At 44.1% G+C, this 16,744-nt stretch overlaps 1 protein-coding gene across 1 annotated transcript in view; it reads left to right on the top strand.

The window, feature by feature from the left end:
* The window catches only part of A4GALT (alpha 1,4-galactosyltransferase (P1PK blood group)), a 34,156-nt gene extending 18,612 nt beyond the window's left edge, over positions 1-15,544 (top strand). Inside the window, exon 2 of the mRNA XM_074227096.1 lies at positions 14,342-15,544. Coding sequence (XP_074083197.1) covers positions 14,381-15,451 — 1,071 coding nt within the window. The 5' untranslated portion in view covers positions 14,342-14,380 and the 3' untranslated portion in view covers positions 15,452-15,544. The remainder of the gene's footprint in view (positions 1-14,341) is intronic.
* Positions 15,545-16,744: the final 1,200 nt, after the last annotated feature.

Here is a 16,744-nt window from a genome sequence, read left to right as displayed (position 1 = left end):
AAGGTTTTATTTTGACCACTGGATTTCATCCCTAGGAGCTCATTTGATTTAGGCCATTAGGAAGTATTCCATCTGCTTTGACTCAGTGGCTTTTGAAAGAGGAAATACATTGCAGTGTGGACAGTAGAATTAGTTATGCTAGAATGGGAGTTCTGTGGGAGAAGTGACTGCTTGAATTTTGAAATCATAATCCCCTTGTAGCAAGAGTTAGTAACAGGAAATATTTTTTGCATCAAAAATTGTTTGTTTTTCACTTTTGTTCTTAACTGAGGCTAGATAAATTGGCCAAGGGCCTGCTCATTCCATCCTAGGCTTAAAGGCAAATATAATCAGTTTTCATCTTTTTTTAAAAACAAAGGAAGATCTCAAAGTTATTAAGGCTGCCAGGGATTGTGGGTTTTGGGGGGGGAGAAGGGGAGCATGAGAGGTATCTGGAAATGGGGAAAGTATGGTGATTTCCTTCAGTCCTCTCTGGAGTGGATATAGTCAGAGCACCATATTGATGACCAGAGTTGAATAGAGGCCAGGGACTATCCAATCTGAAAGTTGGCTATCTTTCTATCTCCAGAGTCTTTTGGGGGAAAATCCTGAAATGAAAAAACAGGTTGTGTGGTCCTACCTCTATCCCCACCCAATGTTCAACTTTGACAGTGTTTTCGTTTTGCTGAAGTGCTCCCTCCCCACCTTTCTCAGTTATTCTTAGTTCCAAAGGATAAACCTCTGGGTGTGGGGAGGAATCTGTGGGGAAATGCCAGGAAAACAAAACCCAGAGAGAATAATAAAAAAATGTCATCCTCAGGTTTCTTTAGTCAGCTTCCACCTTCCTTCCATCATAGGTGATAGAGGAGAAAGAGTTGGGCCTAGGAAGATCTGAGTAGAAATGATCTCAGACTTACTGGCTAGGTGGACTGCAGGCAAGTCACTTCACTCCTGCCTCAGTTTTCTCATCTATAAAATGGTTCTGTAAAACTTCCATTTGGGGAATAGTTTTGTAAACCTTAAAATACTATAGACCTGTCAGTTGTCATTTGTTTTTTGCTTCTGGTGTGGAGTTCCCCTCCACAGGTGCAGCTCCTTCTCTATTCTCCTTGGGGTGGGGTGAGTAGGGGTAAACTTTTTCTTGGGGGAATTTGCTTTTCTTGGCCAGGTGGAGTTTATAGGGAACTGAGTAGTCTTCAAGTCTTGTGAGCTGTCTGGAGCTTATCGTGGCCTCCCAGCAGGAAGGATGGAGACATTGCCCATGCTGCCTCCTAGTCCGTGGAAATGGGATCCCCTTGGTGAGGCCCTGGCTCTCCTGAGGGGATCTCTAGGGCTCCCTCATGGCTCCTATGATCTCTGGATCAAGGTTTAGTTTTAGAAAGTGGGCCAACAACTGGCATGGTGTTTGATGGCTTGGAAAGAGAAGGCTTTGAGTTACTGGGGTCTTGCTTTAATCCCACAGACCTTTAACATGTGGGACTTTTCCCATTTTTATAAAATATACTCTTGACAACATCTCCTCTACCACTATCACTTCATTCCTTCTCATTTAAAAACAAAATAATTTTGTAGTGATGTCTTTTGGGGTTTTTTTTGGTTGTTCAGTCATGTCATGACCCCATGGATCATACTATCCATAGGGTTTTCTTGGCAAAGATACTGGAGCAGTTTGCCATTTCCTTAGCCAGTGGATTAGGTAAACAGAAGCTAAATGATTTGCTCAGGATCATACAGCTGGTAAGTACCTAAGGTGAATTTTGAACTTGGGCCTAGCCTGACTTGAGGTCCAGTGCTCTATCCACTGAACCATCTAGCTGCTCCTTTTTTTTTTTTTTTACAGTACTAAATTATCCTCTAGTCCGTTAGCACATACACAGAGAAGTGAATGGGGAAGGCGTTGGTAACTAGGGGACATTACTAGAGGAGAGGGCTCAGGGAGGGTCTGGGGGAGTTGGAGTTCTAAGAGGCAGGTGGTAGAGGGGGTACATTCCAGCAAGGCAGAGTATCCTCTGAGAGAGCAGTCCCTTTGGCCAAAGGATGGATAGGGAGTGGGGACTAATTTGTGAAGGACTTTTAAAATGAGGCAGAGAAACTTTTTATCCTAGCCATGAAACTGCTGGAGTTAATTGGCCTCCAGTTTTATTAAGGGCAATGACTTTGGCATCCATGTGTAGGATGACCTGGGCCAGGGAAAGGCCTGAGGCAAGGTCATCTTTTGGGAAACTGTGATTATGAGAAGTCATTGATGGAGAAATGTCAATGGCAGTTGATTAGATGGGGGCGGGGAGAGTCATGGAAAAGGCCAGGGTCAGGAGTCTGGAAGGATGGTGTTCTCTTCAACCCAAGGAGGAAAGATTGGAAGGGAAGAAGTGATGAGCTGTGGTTCGACATGTTGAGTGTTAGATAGCCCCAGCCCATTTTGCAATAGTTTCACTATTGCAGTAGTTTCACTACTGGTCAGTTGATAAGCTTCTATTCACTCCCTTTCCCCTGCCTTGGGTCTCAAGGGTACATGGCCCTTAGGATTTCTGCTTCTCTCTCAATGTGTGGTTTTCCTAGAATTCCACATCTGTCCACGACATCATACAAGGGGACTGGCACTGTGCCGGATTCCATTTCTTTCTCTCTTCCCTCCCATCACGCCTAGCTTTGATCTGGCAATTATCCAAAATGTTTGAATCCTTTCCTTAACTCACCAATATGATCCTCCAGATGATTTCCCCAGTTATAAAAGACTTCTAGGAAGATCACCTGGGACACTATTGAGGGGGAGGGTGGAGGAGAGTGGAAGCCGATGAAGTTAATTCTAGGTGGGGGGATGATAAGGATTAAGAGGAGGGGGTGGTGGGTGAAGCAGGATGCAAGTCTTTAGGAATCATCGATGCTCAGAGTTAAGAGTTAATATTTGACAGGGGATGCGATGGAGGCTGGTGTATATATAATATCCATACTTGCACATAGGCCTCAGCCAGAGAAGGAGCAGCTTGACAGGGAGAATCATTTATCCAGGTATATCCAGGTAGGTGCCCCAACAGCTAGAGAGGATGGTAGAGTTGGGTGGTGAGAGATCTTGGTTTGTCTGAAGGCAGCCCAGAAGGAGAGGGACTGATAGACATGTGAAGGGGATGGATGCTGGGCCTAGACAGGGAGAAGGGCCTCCTCTTTTGGGATGAGAGGATGGAGGCTGATGCTGGGGTGATCTCAAAGTGGGGATCTGGGAAGGAGAGAGGGAATATAGAACTTGGCAAACCAATGAGAGCAATTTCTTTCACTCAAATATGTAAGGGATAAGGTCTTTGACCCCCGAGAGCAAGGGCAGGGTTGGTGCGGGGGTTTGAGAAGTTGGTCAGTCCAGATCCTCTGTGAAGGTTCTGAGCCTTTTAAAAACCATTTCAGGATAACTGGCTTTCCTTGTACTACTGTATCTTGGGGAGGGGGAGAGGCACTTGAGATCCTGATTCTGACTGAGGTTCCCTACACTTCCCTTGCCCACCCAAGGGGTCTCTGATACACAAAAGATTAAAACCCCTGTTTCAGAGACAGGGCTCATGACTTCCTTCTCCAAATAACAATCAAATCATTCTGTGTTCTCCGTTGGGAGGTGCCAGTAGGGAATTCCACAGCTGCTTGGGACATATTCTCATGTTAGAGCAAGAAAAGGAGCTAGATGTGGGTTTTATTATTTCTAACTGATCATTAACTGCTCCTTCCTCTTTTTTAAGTTTATTTAATATTTAGCAAATGTAAAAATAATTTTTAACATTCATTTTTAACACTTGGAGTTCCCTATTTTCTCTCTTCTCTCATCCTTTCTTCCCTCCTTCATTGAGAAGGTCAGCAATATGTTTTCTAGATGTAGTCAGGCAGAACATTTTCATAAAGCCACATGAAATATTGACCAAAAAAAAAAAACCCCAACCAGATGCAGCTGATCACCCTACAATATTGCTGATACTTTGTACACCATTTATTTGACTTTGCATCAGCTCATGGAAATCTTTTCATGCTTTTTCTGGGAACATCTGGCTCATCATTTCTTAGAATAGCATTTCATCCTGATCACAGTTTGTTTATGCATTCCCCAAATGCTAGGCTTGGGTTGGATCTGCCCAGTAGATGAATCAGAACTAGGGGAGGGACACCTTGGATCAGGGAACCTAAACTCTTTGGTGTTATAAATGGGGAAACTGAGGCCTGGAGAGTGGGGAGAACATCCTGAGTAGCATGGAACAGGCCAGGTGCAGAGAAGGCATTGCCCTGCCCCCTTGATATCTGTAGTTCAGGGGTTCCATTGCTACAGAATCCCCAGCTTGCCAATTATTGATACTCTATTCTCTTGAAATGGCTTGGTGTTGCTTTATGTGGATGGCTATTACTCTCCCTCCCAATAAAATCTAGACTCATTAAGGGCTGGCATGAGGCTTTTTATATTTTCCTATTTTCTTCTTTGTATCAGTAATACTCCATCTGGGCACCCACCACCCCCTCCTATCTATAGGGTCAGAGGTCTTGAGTCAACCCCCTTCTTTGCTACACTTCTAGAGGATGTGAGAACTTACAAATAGCTTTCCTGGGTTCCCATCCTGGGAGGCAGAGCCTTTTATTGTCTCCATTTTGCAGATAAAGTAGAATACATGTTAGTATATGTATTGGGGGGCTGCTGATAAGAGGAGAAATGAGGACCAGCTCCTTGGGATTGGGGAGCACAAAGAACGGAGTTTGAGGATGGATACTTGGGGATGGTTTTCAGCCATAGAGCTGGCTAGCTTAGACTGGCTTCTCCTGGAATCTAGGGTCCGGAGGTAATAGGAAGCAGGCTGAGTCTCCTTGCAGAAGTTTGGGGTGGGGTCTGGGTCCAAGTTCAAGAACCTTCCATGTGGAGGGCCAGTCTGCCAGGTGGAAGCAGATGGTTTCTACCTCAGAAGAAAAGAATCTGAGATCTCTAAGGAAGCCTGAAGGGGGAGGAGACTGGGAATAGCTAGCCTGAGTTCCTGAGGCCCTTAAGCAGGAATTTGGAGAATGGTTTGGTCTGGGGTGAGCCTTAGCAGCTGGGTGATTTAGGAGGACAGAATAAGCCTTGAATGTTCTTGGGGAGAAGTGAGTGAAGGAACCATGTTGCTGAGCCCTAGGTGCTGTCCCAGGGGCACCAGCTGCTGAAAGAGAGGTCCTGGTGTTGCCCCTGCAGTGTGAGGCAGAGCATTTCAGGGGCTTTCTGCCCCTCTGAACTCATGGGGGCCAGGTCACCTGCCCAAGGGTGTCTTTAAGACTCTCTAAGTCAGGGCAGCTAGTTGGCACAGTGGATAGAGCACCAGCCCTGGAGTCAGGAGGACCTGAGTTCAAATCTGACCTCAGACACTTAATAATGACCTAGCTGTGTGGCCTTGGCAAGCCACTTAACCCCATTGCCTTGCAAAAACAAAAAAACCTCTCTAAGTCTCAGCTCTCCCATGCCCATAGATGGCATCTAGATCTCTCCTTCCACCTCTACCTCCCCAAAAGACAAGGCCGGTTTTAAGGCATCCTAGAAAAGGGCACAGGATTGGACATCAGGGAGCCAGGTTCAAGTTCCAATGGGTTCTTGTTTCCTCACCTGAAAAATGAGACCTTTGGGGGAGCTGATTTCTCAACTCTTTCCAGCTCTAAGTGCTGTGACTAAGGAGACAATTCTTTTGGGGAGTAACTTAGGGAAATGCTTTGTTTGGCGTGAAGTCAACATAATGGATGCTACTCAAGTGTTGGTTCTGGGCCAACTTTGACTCAGACACTCACTATTTAGATGCATTTTGCTCCCCTCTCCAAATATGGTGAAGGGCTAATGGGCCCAGGGTCTCACCTCTGGGCTTCTCCTTCACAAAGACATTTCTTTCTGGCTGTTTCCCATGATATTTGCATAAAGATATCATCGTTGTCATCGTTGTTGATGAGCCCTACTTTTTGTAAACCCTTTGGGCTTTTCTTGGCAAAGCTACTGGAGTAGCTTATCGTTTCTTTCTCCAGCTCCTTTGACATGAAGCAACAGAAACAAACAAAGTTACATGACTTACAATCAAACAGAAAATTTCTGAAGCTGAATTTGAGCTTGTAGAAATGAATCTTCCAGACCACAGGGCCAGCACATGATCCCTAGCTGCCCCTTCTTAAAGATACACAGTGTACCTTCTGGATTGCCCCTCCCACCCATAGCTCACAAGCCCCCACTGGTGGACTCCCCTTTGTTCTGGTCAGCCAACCCTTTAAAAAATAAAAAAGGTAAACTAAATTTTCACAGGTAATTTACAATTAACTTAAGGTGAAAACATCCATTGAAATGGCATCATAAAAGCATGGCAATAGTCGAATCGTTCCCCCATAAACCTGGTACACATCATTTCTCAAGTACACATTGAATCTGCAAGAAAATCCAGGAGTTCTTTTCCAAAAATGCAATCTGCTAGGAGGAAAAGATATCAGAGGAAAGGAGAGGTAACAAATTCATTATTGGGGGGGGGAGGAAGGATGAGGTGAGAAAATACGAAGAGGAAGGGAACAATTTCAGTTGGGGTCATTGGGAGAGAGTTCCCAGAGATGATAGCGTCTGAGTGGAATTTCTAAGGTTGGGACATTCCCCCACTATGATCAATCAATTAGTCAACTAACATTTACCAAAAAATTTGTTCTTGTTTTTTCAATGAACCAAAATCTGTTCTCTTTCCCTCCTCCATGTTCCACCTCCCAGACTGGAAAATTTTTTTTTAAAAATATAACAAGTATTCGGAACTAGGAAACCAAATATCTGCATCGACCCCATCCAAGCTCAACTTGGCCCCCGGGGTTTATCACATCTGGGGTGATAAGGAGGAAGTTTCATCATGGATCCCTCATGAGACAGCTGGGAGCACAATGGATAGAACCCTGAGGTCCAACTCCATCTCAAATTGAACAGCACTCGAGAGACCCTGGGAAAATCACTTAACCTCTGTTTGCCTTAGGTTCTTCAGCTGTAACATGGAGATCATAAAAGCTTTGCTTCCCAGGGTTGTTGTGAAAATCAAATGCGATCAGATTTGTAAAGTGATTAGCACACTTGCTTTTCTCCTATTGCCTCCCGTGCATTTTCTTACTTGATCCTCAAGATATTTACATTCTATAGTTAGTGACTTGCTCAGGGTCACTCAGCCAGCAAGTGTCAGAGGCTAGATTTGAACCCAGAACCCTCCTAATTCTAGATTTGATCCCTTTTCTATGGCCCTAATGGACAGTCAGGGCTGGAACAGATAAAAATGGGGGAAGGATGTCGCATGCAAGATCATTGTTTTTGAGGAGATCTCGAGAACCCTTCAGAACTCGCGGGCTTTGAAGGTCAAAGAGGAGTTTGGAGTTTGAAATGATTGTTGTACATTTAGTCATCATGGCCCTGGCACATCTTTTTTCCCCCAAAAGAAAAGCATATAATTGAAACAAACAATGCAAATAACAAGGGAGAAATAAATGGAAAAGAGAGCCGTTCTCAGTAGCCCATTGGCAAATTAGTACATTCTCCTACACTTCCAAATGTGAAAGATAGGAAGGAAAAGTCCTTGGGGTCAACTTAAGCAGGAGTAGAAAGCCCTCTTTCCTATCTGGATTTGACAGGGTGAAGAAAGAGTTGGCTATCCTCTATCTCCTTTCAGCATGCTCTCTGCCTGCTTATTCCTTGGAGCTGGCGTCATCTTCACTCTGGCTCTGGGCTGCTAACTGTGTATGGAGGGGATCTCCTGGGGTTTTGTCCTCCAGCGTCTGGACCCTGAGCATGTATGTCTGGGGTGTGTCAAACCATAGGCATTTTCTGTTCAATTGAACATATACCTACATCACCAGCTGACTATTTCAGTCTGGCTCTTTGCCTGCAACAATTAAGGTATAACAATATCCTAGAATTTTCTTCCCTTTCTCTTGGGGTTCCCTATCTGTTTATTTCTACATTGCACTTCCTTTCCTTTTCTTTCCTTCCTTTTTCTTTTTGTTTTTAGGTTTTTTGCAAGGCAATGGGGTTAAGTGGCTTGCCCAAAGCCACATGGCTAGGTAATTATTGTGTCTGAGACTGGATTTGAACCCAGGTCCTCCTGACTTCAGGGCCGGTGCTTTATCCACTGCACCACCTAGCCACCCCATTCCCTTCCTTTTCTTCCCCTCCTTCCCCTTCTTTTTGCTTTTCTTTCTTTCATTTTTACAAGGCAATGTGGCTTGCCCAATAATTACCAGCCAGGTAATTATTGCATGTCTGAGGACTCAGGTCCTCCTGACTCCAGGGCCAGTGTTCTATCCACTATGTCACCTAGCCCCCATATCTCATTTTCTAACTTAAAATCCTCAGATGTAGTCCTTGAAACCAGGTGCAAATCATGGGATCTTGATCCCTAAGCCTTTTTTCAGTGAACGATGATTCTTTTCATTATGGGTACTTGAAATTGCCCTGGAGTGTTCCATTATGGCAAAGGACTGTCCATGGTACATGTAACACATGTCTGTAGTCATTGCTTTAAGCCCATTTTTTTGATACAGTTTAAGAAGATGGAGATACCTGCCACCTATCTCTGCTCTGGGAAGTCTATTGTCTCTTCTTTAACAAACACTAAGTATCTTGAAGGGAACTTGGAGAATCACAGATTCTGAGGAGGAAAAGACTTCAGAGCTCATCACTCAAATCAAGAATCCAACATCCTCTTTTTGGATCCCCAACATGTTCACTCAAAATTGCTTGGAGTGAAGCTCGTAGAAGTCTCGAATCCTATACTAAGAGAATTTGAAGGCAAAGAGCAATTGCAAGGCCAATCCAACTTCTGGTTTTGGCAATGGGGGCAGCCAGGTGGTGAGGTGGATAGAGCACTGGCCCTAGAGTCAGGAGGACCTGAGTTCAAATCCAACCTCAAACACTTAATTACCTAGCTGTGTGACCTTGGGCAAGTCACTTAACCTCATTGCCTTGCAAAAAAAAAAAAAACAAACCAAAAAATAGGAGTCAGGAGGACCTGATTTTGGCAAAGGTGGAATGGGTCCTGGTCCCCAACTGTTGCAATAGGTTGCTGACTGGTCTCCTTCCTCCAAATCTTCCCCCACTACAATCATCCTCCACTCTGCCAAAGTAATCATCCCAAAGTCAAGGTCCCATGCCCCTCTATCTTTTCAACCAACTCCATTTTCTTCCCTTTGCCTCTAGGATGCTCCAGTGCCATCTTGAAAGCAGTGTTGTAATAATGATCCTTTCTCCTATATGTGTAAGCCATAGCTACCCTGATCATGACTTTGATCCAAGATGGTTTGAAAGAACCCATATGGAAAAAACTCTCTACCACTTGAGAGAGTGAAGATGGACTTAAAATGCACATTGAAGCAGTTTTGAACTGTATTTTTCTTCTCTTATCCTCTCTCTCTTTCTGCCTTTCTCTTTCTCTTATTTTCTTCCTTTTGTCCTTTCTCCCTTTCTACATGGCAAGTTAGATATCTATTTTGTAGGAGTACCCTTGCCTTCTCAATAGAAGGGATAGGAGTTGGAGGGAGGGAAAGGATTGGAAACTCAACTTTTATTTTTTTTAAATTAAAAGATTTTATTTATTTTGAGTTTTACAATTTCCCCAATCTTATTTCCCTCCCCCACCCCCACAGAAGGCAATTTGCCAGTCTTTACATTGTGAAGCTCAATTTTAAAAAATGAATATTAAAAACTAATAATATTTTGAAAAGTCTTATTAGATTAGATTCGGCCCCAGGTATAGTCCAAGAGCTAGTGAGTTCTCCCAGAATGGAACTCTTTCAGTTAAGGCCTGTCTGGATCCAAACAATCTGCATAGATGCTAATTGAGCCAGATACCCCAAGGCTCCTTCCAGTGCCTCAGTCCAAGGAAGCGACTGTCAAGGAGGCACACTTCCATTTTCCCCTCCCCACTTCTCATCCTAACCAAAATCAATCTTCCATCTATTTACTGGAAGCCTCTTGTTTTTAAACCCAGACGAAAGATGAGAAAATGCCTTTTCTTCCTCTCCTGCCCTCAAGATTTCAGACATTGAACATCACATCTCTGGCCACATAGGGAAGAAGACGCTGCCAAGAGGATGGTTTCTGGGGCTATGTTAAAATTCAGAACTCAACCAACCCTTCATCTTACAGAGGAAAGGGAGGCCCAACCTAGGGCATGGGCTGCAGTTTGTTTTCCCCATTTTCCCAGGAATTGTATCTATTCTTACTACCACTTCCCTGGAGAGTAGTAATGTGACAGAATGGAAAGGATATTGGGCTTGGAATCATGTATGACCTAGGACAAGTCACTTGACTTGCCTCAGTTTCCTCATTTGTAAAATCAGGATAATAATGCCTGAATACTCTGCCCAGGTGACTTTGGGTGTCTTTTGAATGGAAGTTTAATTTACTCATGAGGAAAATGAGGAGTTTGGACCAAAATATATTCTCTTCCAACTCTAGACCTATAAACTTGGGGGGACCTTCTAGGGAGACCCCTATGTCTCAATTTACTGATATATAAAATAAGGAAGACTGAATCTGAGGCCCTTTCTGGCTCCATCATGGACCTTCTGATCCTATGTGAGATTATTAAAAAACGTAAACAAGATGAGGGAATCTGCTGAGCTCCCAGGGACTGGCACAGGCCTTAGGACCCACTTCCGGCATTCCCTAGAAATAATTTCAGTTTCGTGGTAGGGAGGTCAGCACACTTTACAGCTATCATGTATGTTGAGAAATCCTGGTCACAGATTCTCTGGAATTCCTTAGCTGCCAGATGCTCAGCATTTTCCCAGCCTTCCCAGGATGTATTAGGTCCATCAGTGACTGGGCTGCAGTTTTTATTGACTCATTATTGTTTCAGTCATGTCCAATTCTCCAAGACTCCAGTTTGGGAATTTCCTTCTCTAGCTCATTTTACAGATGAACAAACAGAGGCAAGCAGGTGAAGTGACTTGCCCAGCTAGGAAGCATCTGAGATCACATTTGAACTCAAGTCTTTTTTTTTTTTTAAAGTTTTTGCAAGGGGTGGCTAGGTGGCGCAGTGGATAAAGCACCGGCCCTGGAATCAGGAGTACCTGGTTTCAAATCTGACCTCAGACACTTAATAATGACCTAGCTGTGTGGCCTTGGGCAAGAGCCACTGAACCCCATTGCCTTGCAAAAGCCTAAAAAAAAAAAAGTTTTTGCAAGGCAATGGGGTTCAGTGGCTTGCCCAAGGCCACACAGGTAATTATTAAGAGTCTGAGGTCGGATTTGAACTCAGGTCCTCCTGACTCCAAGGCCAGTGCTCTATGCACTGCACCACCTAGCCACCCCACAAACTCAGGTCTTTCTGACTCCAAGTTGGGCACTCCATCCTTGGTGCCAACTAGCTGTCCCTTCACAAGATCTACCTTGTTCCAAAGCACTCTGAGGTCTAGAGGAGGCTGGTCCCTTCCAAGAGAGTACAACTGAGACTAGGCCAGGATCCACTGCCTTTGTCAGAAACATCAGTGCTTGTCTGGGGCATCAATCCTCTTACATTTCGTTTTTCTGATAGCATCGATATTTGTTTCCCCTTTGGCCATCTGAAGCACTTACCTTGCCACCATCAAATAATGAAAGATGACCATTTATGAATGGGACTTGAAATTAATTCAGTCACTGGCTAGCCAGGAGACCTTGGCATAATCATTTCCTGCTTCTTAGCCTTAGTTTTCTGATGACTGAAAGAGGAGTTTGGACTCCACCTCTGGTTTGAGGCCTTTTCAGGGCTGCTCACCCACCTGTACCCAACTCTCACTTGTGGCTCCAGGAAGCAGTAGTATGGCCACACCCCAGTAAAATCATTTTGGCAGGCGGTTAAACTTGTTGAGGACAACTGACTGTTGGTGAGTTGGGGGGTTGCCCCAAGCCTATGAAGCCTACTCTTTGAGGAACAGGATGATGAGAACCATTTGTTTCAATGGCTCTGATGGTGGCCGAAGGAGATACAGTGGAGCACTTAGAGCTTGGTCAGACCTGAAAGATGCCAAGGTTATCCACTGCATCCTGGGCCATCTCCTGGCTTTTGACTTATCATTGGACTCAGATAATTGGAAGAGACTGAGGCTGACAAGTTTGTGCAACTCTGCTTCACTTCAATCCAATTCAAGTTAAGCCAACAACCACTTCCCCCTAGATTCTTCTCTTCCCTAGTGCAAAATGCATCTCCTAAAGGAAGCAACAAGTGCAGTCAAAAGTCAGAAGCCCAGAACACAGCATCCCAGAGTTGGAAGGGCACCCAGGCTTGAGGTGTAGGTGGGCAGGCCTTCCTTCTTTGGTATTCCTCAACACACCATCCATTGTGACAAAGGATTTCCAATGTGAGGAGTACCTAAGAGGGGATGCCTACCAAGCCTACCTTCTCCCTGATTAGGAGGCACTTGGAGGTTGGATTCTCTCTGCACCTTCTCCCTGCCCTTTGAGGTCAAATGGAAATAAATTTTTCATATAACTATTCAGATTACCTGATGATGGTGCCCATACTATATCCACTCCTCCCAACTCACTTCTCTAAGCTGAACATTCCCTCTTTTGATTTCTTTGTCAGTCTCTACTTTTCTCCCCATCTTCCTTACTCTCCCTGCCCTCCAAGTCTTGTCAAAATATGGCATCCACATAATCAAAACCTCATCTGGTCATTCAACAAGCATTTTTAAAAAGATTTGATTTATTTTGAATTTTACAATTTTTCCCCTAATTTTGCTTTCCTCTCCCCAGCCCCCACAGAAGGCAGTTTGTTGGTCTTTCCATTGTTTCCATGTTGTACATTGATCTAAGTTGAATATTATCAGAGAGAAATCATATCCTTAAGGAAGAAACATAAAGTATAAGAGTTAGCAAGATCAGATAGTAAGATATCTGTTTTTTTTTTTTTCTAAATTAAAGGGAATAGTCCTTGGTCTTTGTTCAAACTCCACACTTCTTTCTCTGGATACAGATGGGATTCTCCATCGCAGACGGCCCAAAATTGTCCCTGACTGTTGCACTGATAGAATGAGCGAGTCCATCAAGGTTGATCATCACCCCCATGTTGCTGTTAGGGTGTTCAATGTTCTTCTGGTTCTGCTCATCTCACTCAGCATCAGTTCATGCAAATCCCTTCAGGCTTCCCTGAAATCCCATCCCTCCTGGTTTCTAATAGAACAATAGTGTTCCATGACATACATACACCACAGTTTGCTAAGTCATTCCCCAATTGAAGGACATTCACTTGATTTCCAATTCTTTGCCACCATAAACAGGGCTGCTATGAATATTTTTGTACAAGTGATGTTTTTACCCTTTTTCATCATCTCTTCAGGGTATAGACCCAGTAGTGGTATTGCTGGATCAAAGGGTATGCACATTTTTGTTGCCCTTTGGGTGTAGTGCCAAATTTCTTTCCAGAAAGGTTGGATGAGTTCACAGCTCCACCAACAGTGTAATAGTGTCCCAGATTTCCCACATCCCTTCCAGCACTGATCATTATCCTTTCTGGTCATATTGGCTAGTCTGAGAGGTGTGAGGTGGTACCTCAAAAATGCTTTAATTTGCATTTCTCTAATCAGTAATGATTTAGAGCAATTTTTCATATGACTATGGATCACTTTGATCTCCTCATCTGTAAATTGCCTCTGCATATCCTTTGACCATTTATCAATTGGGGAATGGTTTCAACAAGCATTTTTTACTTTCTTCCTTGGGGACTTAGGAGGAATATCTTTTGTAAATCAATAATCAAAAACTGTCATTATGATGGACAGACATTTTACAATTAATTTTATCTTGCATTCCTTTATATTCCTAGAGTATACTTTGATTTTTAACTTTTCTTTTTTTGAACTCAGGTCCTCCTGACTCCAGGACCAGTACTCTATCCACTGTTCCACTTAGCTGCCCCCATACTTTGATTTTTAAAGGGTCACCATGGGGTGGTCAGTGCTAAAACCAGCCAATGATTAGCTGTGCCCAAATTCAAACTTGATTACACCGATGGAAGCAAGTATGCCTCTTATTGTGTGTGTTAACCCTTTTCTGAAGACTGCAAATTCTATTTGTTGAACTGGGGGGGGGGAGGGGAGAAGCAATTGGTCTAAGTCATCCCGTCTTCCTTGTTTCACCAGTAAAACACACTGAAATCTTTAAAATGTGACAGAAGTATTCATTGTCATTAGTAGATGTAGGTTATGGTGTAAATAACAGAATCCCAGCTATAATTTTATTTACCATGAAAAATGTTCCTTACTTTGGACTCTGGGAATCTTTCCTTACCATGAAAATTCTTTTTTTTTTTTTTTTGCAAAGCAATGGGGTTTAGTGACTTGCCCAAGGTCACACAGCTCAGTAAGTATTAAGTGTCTTATCATGTAAATTCTTTTGCAGATCTCCCTGTCTCAGAAGCCCTCTGTGTGGTTGGAGATCATGTCCAGGCAACTCGTGTGCATGCTGAAGTTTCTCCGAGGATCCACTAACCAGAGGAGGGTGTGTGCATTGCTCGCCATTTCTTTCAAGCTCATGTGTCTTGTCTGCATCATGTTCTACTGGATGACAGAATCCAAATACAAGGACCGGCTCCACAATTTGCCTCTAGAGGTTAAATGCTCCCTTATCTTTTCTTCACCTCCTCCCCTTGTTGTGGGTGAGCCCCCGACCATGCCAGGGGACATCTTCTTTGTGGAAACTTCTGATCGGACCAATCCAAACTTCCTCTTCATGTGCTCAGTGGAGTCGGCTGCCAGGACTCATCCTGGTACCAGGATTGTGGTCCTCATGAAGGGCTTGGTTGGGAGGAACTCCACCCTCCCTAAACATCTGAGCTTCTCTCTGCTGAGTTGCTTCTCCAATGTGGAATTCCAGCCACTGGACCTGACTGACCTTTTTGAGGACACCCCTTTAGCCAGTTGGTATGCCTCTATCCACCAAAGATGGCAGCCATACCTTCTCCCCATCCTTTCTGATGCTGCCAGAATAGCCATCATGTGGAAGTTTGGGGGAATTTATTTGGATACAGACTTCATCGTCCTTAAGAATTTGAAGAACTTTAGCAACGTCCTAGGCACCCAGTCCAAGTATGTGCTGAATGGTGCCTTTCTGGCCTTTGAACCCAGGCATGAGTTTATGCAACTCTGCATGCAAGACTTTGTGGATAATTACAATGGTTGGATCTGGGGCCACCAAGGCCCTCAGCTCTTGACTCGGGTCTTCAAAAAGTGGTGTGGCAGTCGGAGCCTTCAGGATCACCACAGCTGCAAAGGGGTCCAAGCCCTGCCCCAGGAAGCCTTCTATCCTATCACATGGCAGAACTGGAAGAAATACTTTGAAGACATCAGATTACAGGAGTTTCATACACTGCTGAGGAAGACCTACGCAGTCCATGTGTGGAATAAGAAGAGCCAGAGTGTCAGCTTTGAGATCACCTCCAAGGTCCTTCTAGCACAGCTCTTCTCCCGATATTGCCCTATGACATCGGAGGTCATGAAAATGTATCTCTGAAGAGTTGCGGTGGACCCCAGACTCCCTGCCCCCTCCAAAAACCACTGGCTCAACATTATCCACCATCTTTACAGAAAGGAGCACCTGGATAGAAGGCCCATTCTGACTAAAACCACATGTCATCTTTCATGGGTAGGGAGTTTTGAGTGTGCTGAAGACCCGAAGGGATGGATGATCTTCCCAGAAGATCTGCTCCAACTATCCTGTGTTGGTAGCCATCCACCAGTTAGGACTGTGGATATCCAAAAGAAAAGAATAGAGGAAGAGTTAATAGACATGGAGGCAAGAGAGATATTTGTCGCAAGAGATCCGACAATGGAAGATGGGACAGAGACTTCAGGCAAAGAAAGCAGAAAATGCCCAAAGCAAGAAGAGGTTGTCTATAAAGTAAAAGGAATAAAGGGTTGTTCATGAAGTCTTGAAAATCAAAAGCTTCTGGGGAGCTTCCTTCCACTCTGCCAGGTCTCTTTGAATATTGAGATGAATATGACTTCTTCAGTTCTTTGAAGCCTGGAAGCAGGAACTCCTATTTTGGGAACTGAGTTTTAGAGTACCCAAGGGAAAAGCTTCCTTGTCTTCCCCAATATCTTATTCCCCCCCGCCACACACACACTTTGTCCTTTTTAGGAATGGAACTGAGTCAACCAGCATGGACTCAACCACTAACTCTGGGGGGTGAGGGGGTCTTGAGAAAGACATTTTAAAAGAGACTGAGAAAGCCTCTAAAAACAGTCCCTCTCTCTGTTTTCCCCCTCCCCACGTATCAGGTAAGACCAGAAGAAGAGATACAATAAGAACAACTCATCTTTTGACATTGTTTTGAAATCACATTGTCTCCACGATTTCATTTGAACCTCACAATAGCCCAGGGAGGTAGGTGCTTTATTAGTCCCATTTCACAGGGAAAGAAACTGGGGCTTAGAGGGTTACAGTCATTTGTTCAGGGTTATAGAGCCAAAAAGGCTCTGATGTAGGATTTGAACACAGGTCTCCCTCCCCTCCTTGAAGTCCTGTGCTGAGGTCAGGCTTTAATCTTGTGTTAGGATGCCTGAGGCAAGATTCCTAAGCTTGGTAGATGCTCCTCCCCCAATCTCCTGTCATTTACCGTCACTCTCACATTTTCTTGGAAGCTCAGTGAGTGAAGTCAGCTTTGTTTTTCCCATGGGCCCCCTGACTTTGCTAGATTCAAAAGAAAAAACTGGATCAAAGCCAAGTTCTGAAGAATATGGGGATAAAAATTGCCCTACCTACAATAAAGAAACTGAGGCAGAGCTCTGAGCCAATAGAACTTCA

Source organism: Macrotis lagotis, chromosome 2 (assembly GCF_037893015.1).
Source record: "Macrotis lagotis isolate mMagLag1 chromosome 2, bilby.v1.9.chrom.fasta, whole genome shotgun sequence".
NCBI classification, from domain to species: Eukaryota; Metazoa; Chordata; class Mammalia; order Peramelemorphia; family Peramelidae; genus Macrotis; species Macrotis lagotis.
Note: the sequence above shows the minus strand (reverse complement) of the source record. Positions and strands in the feature narration are given on the sequence as shown.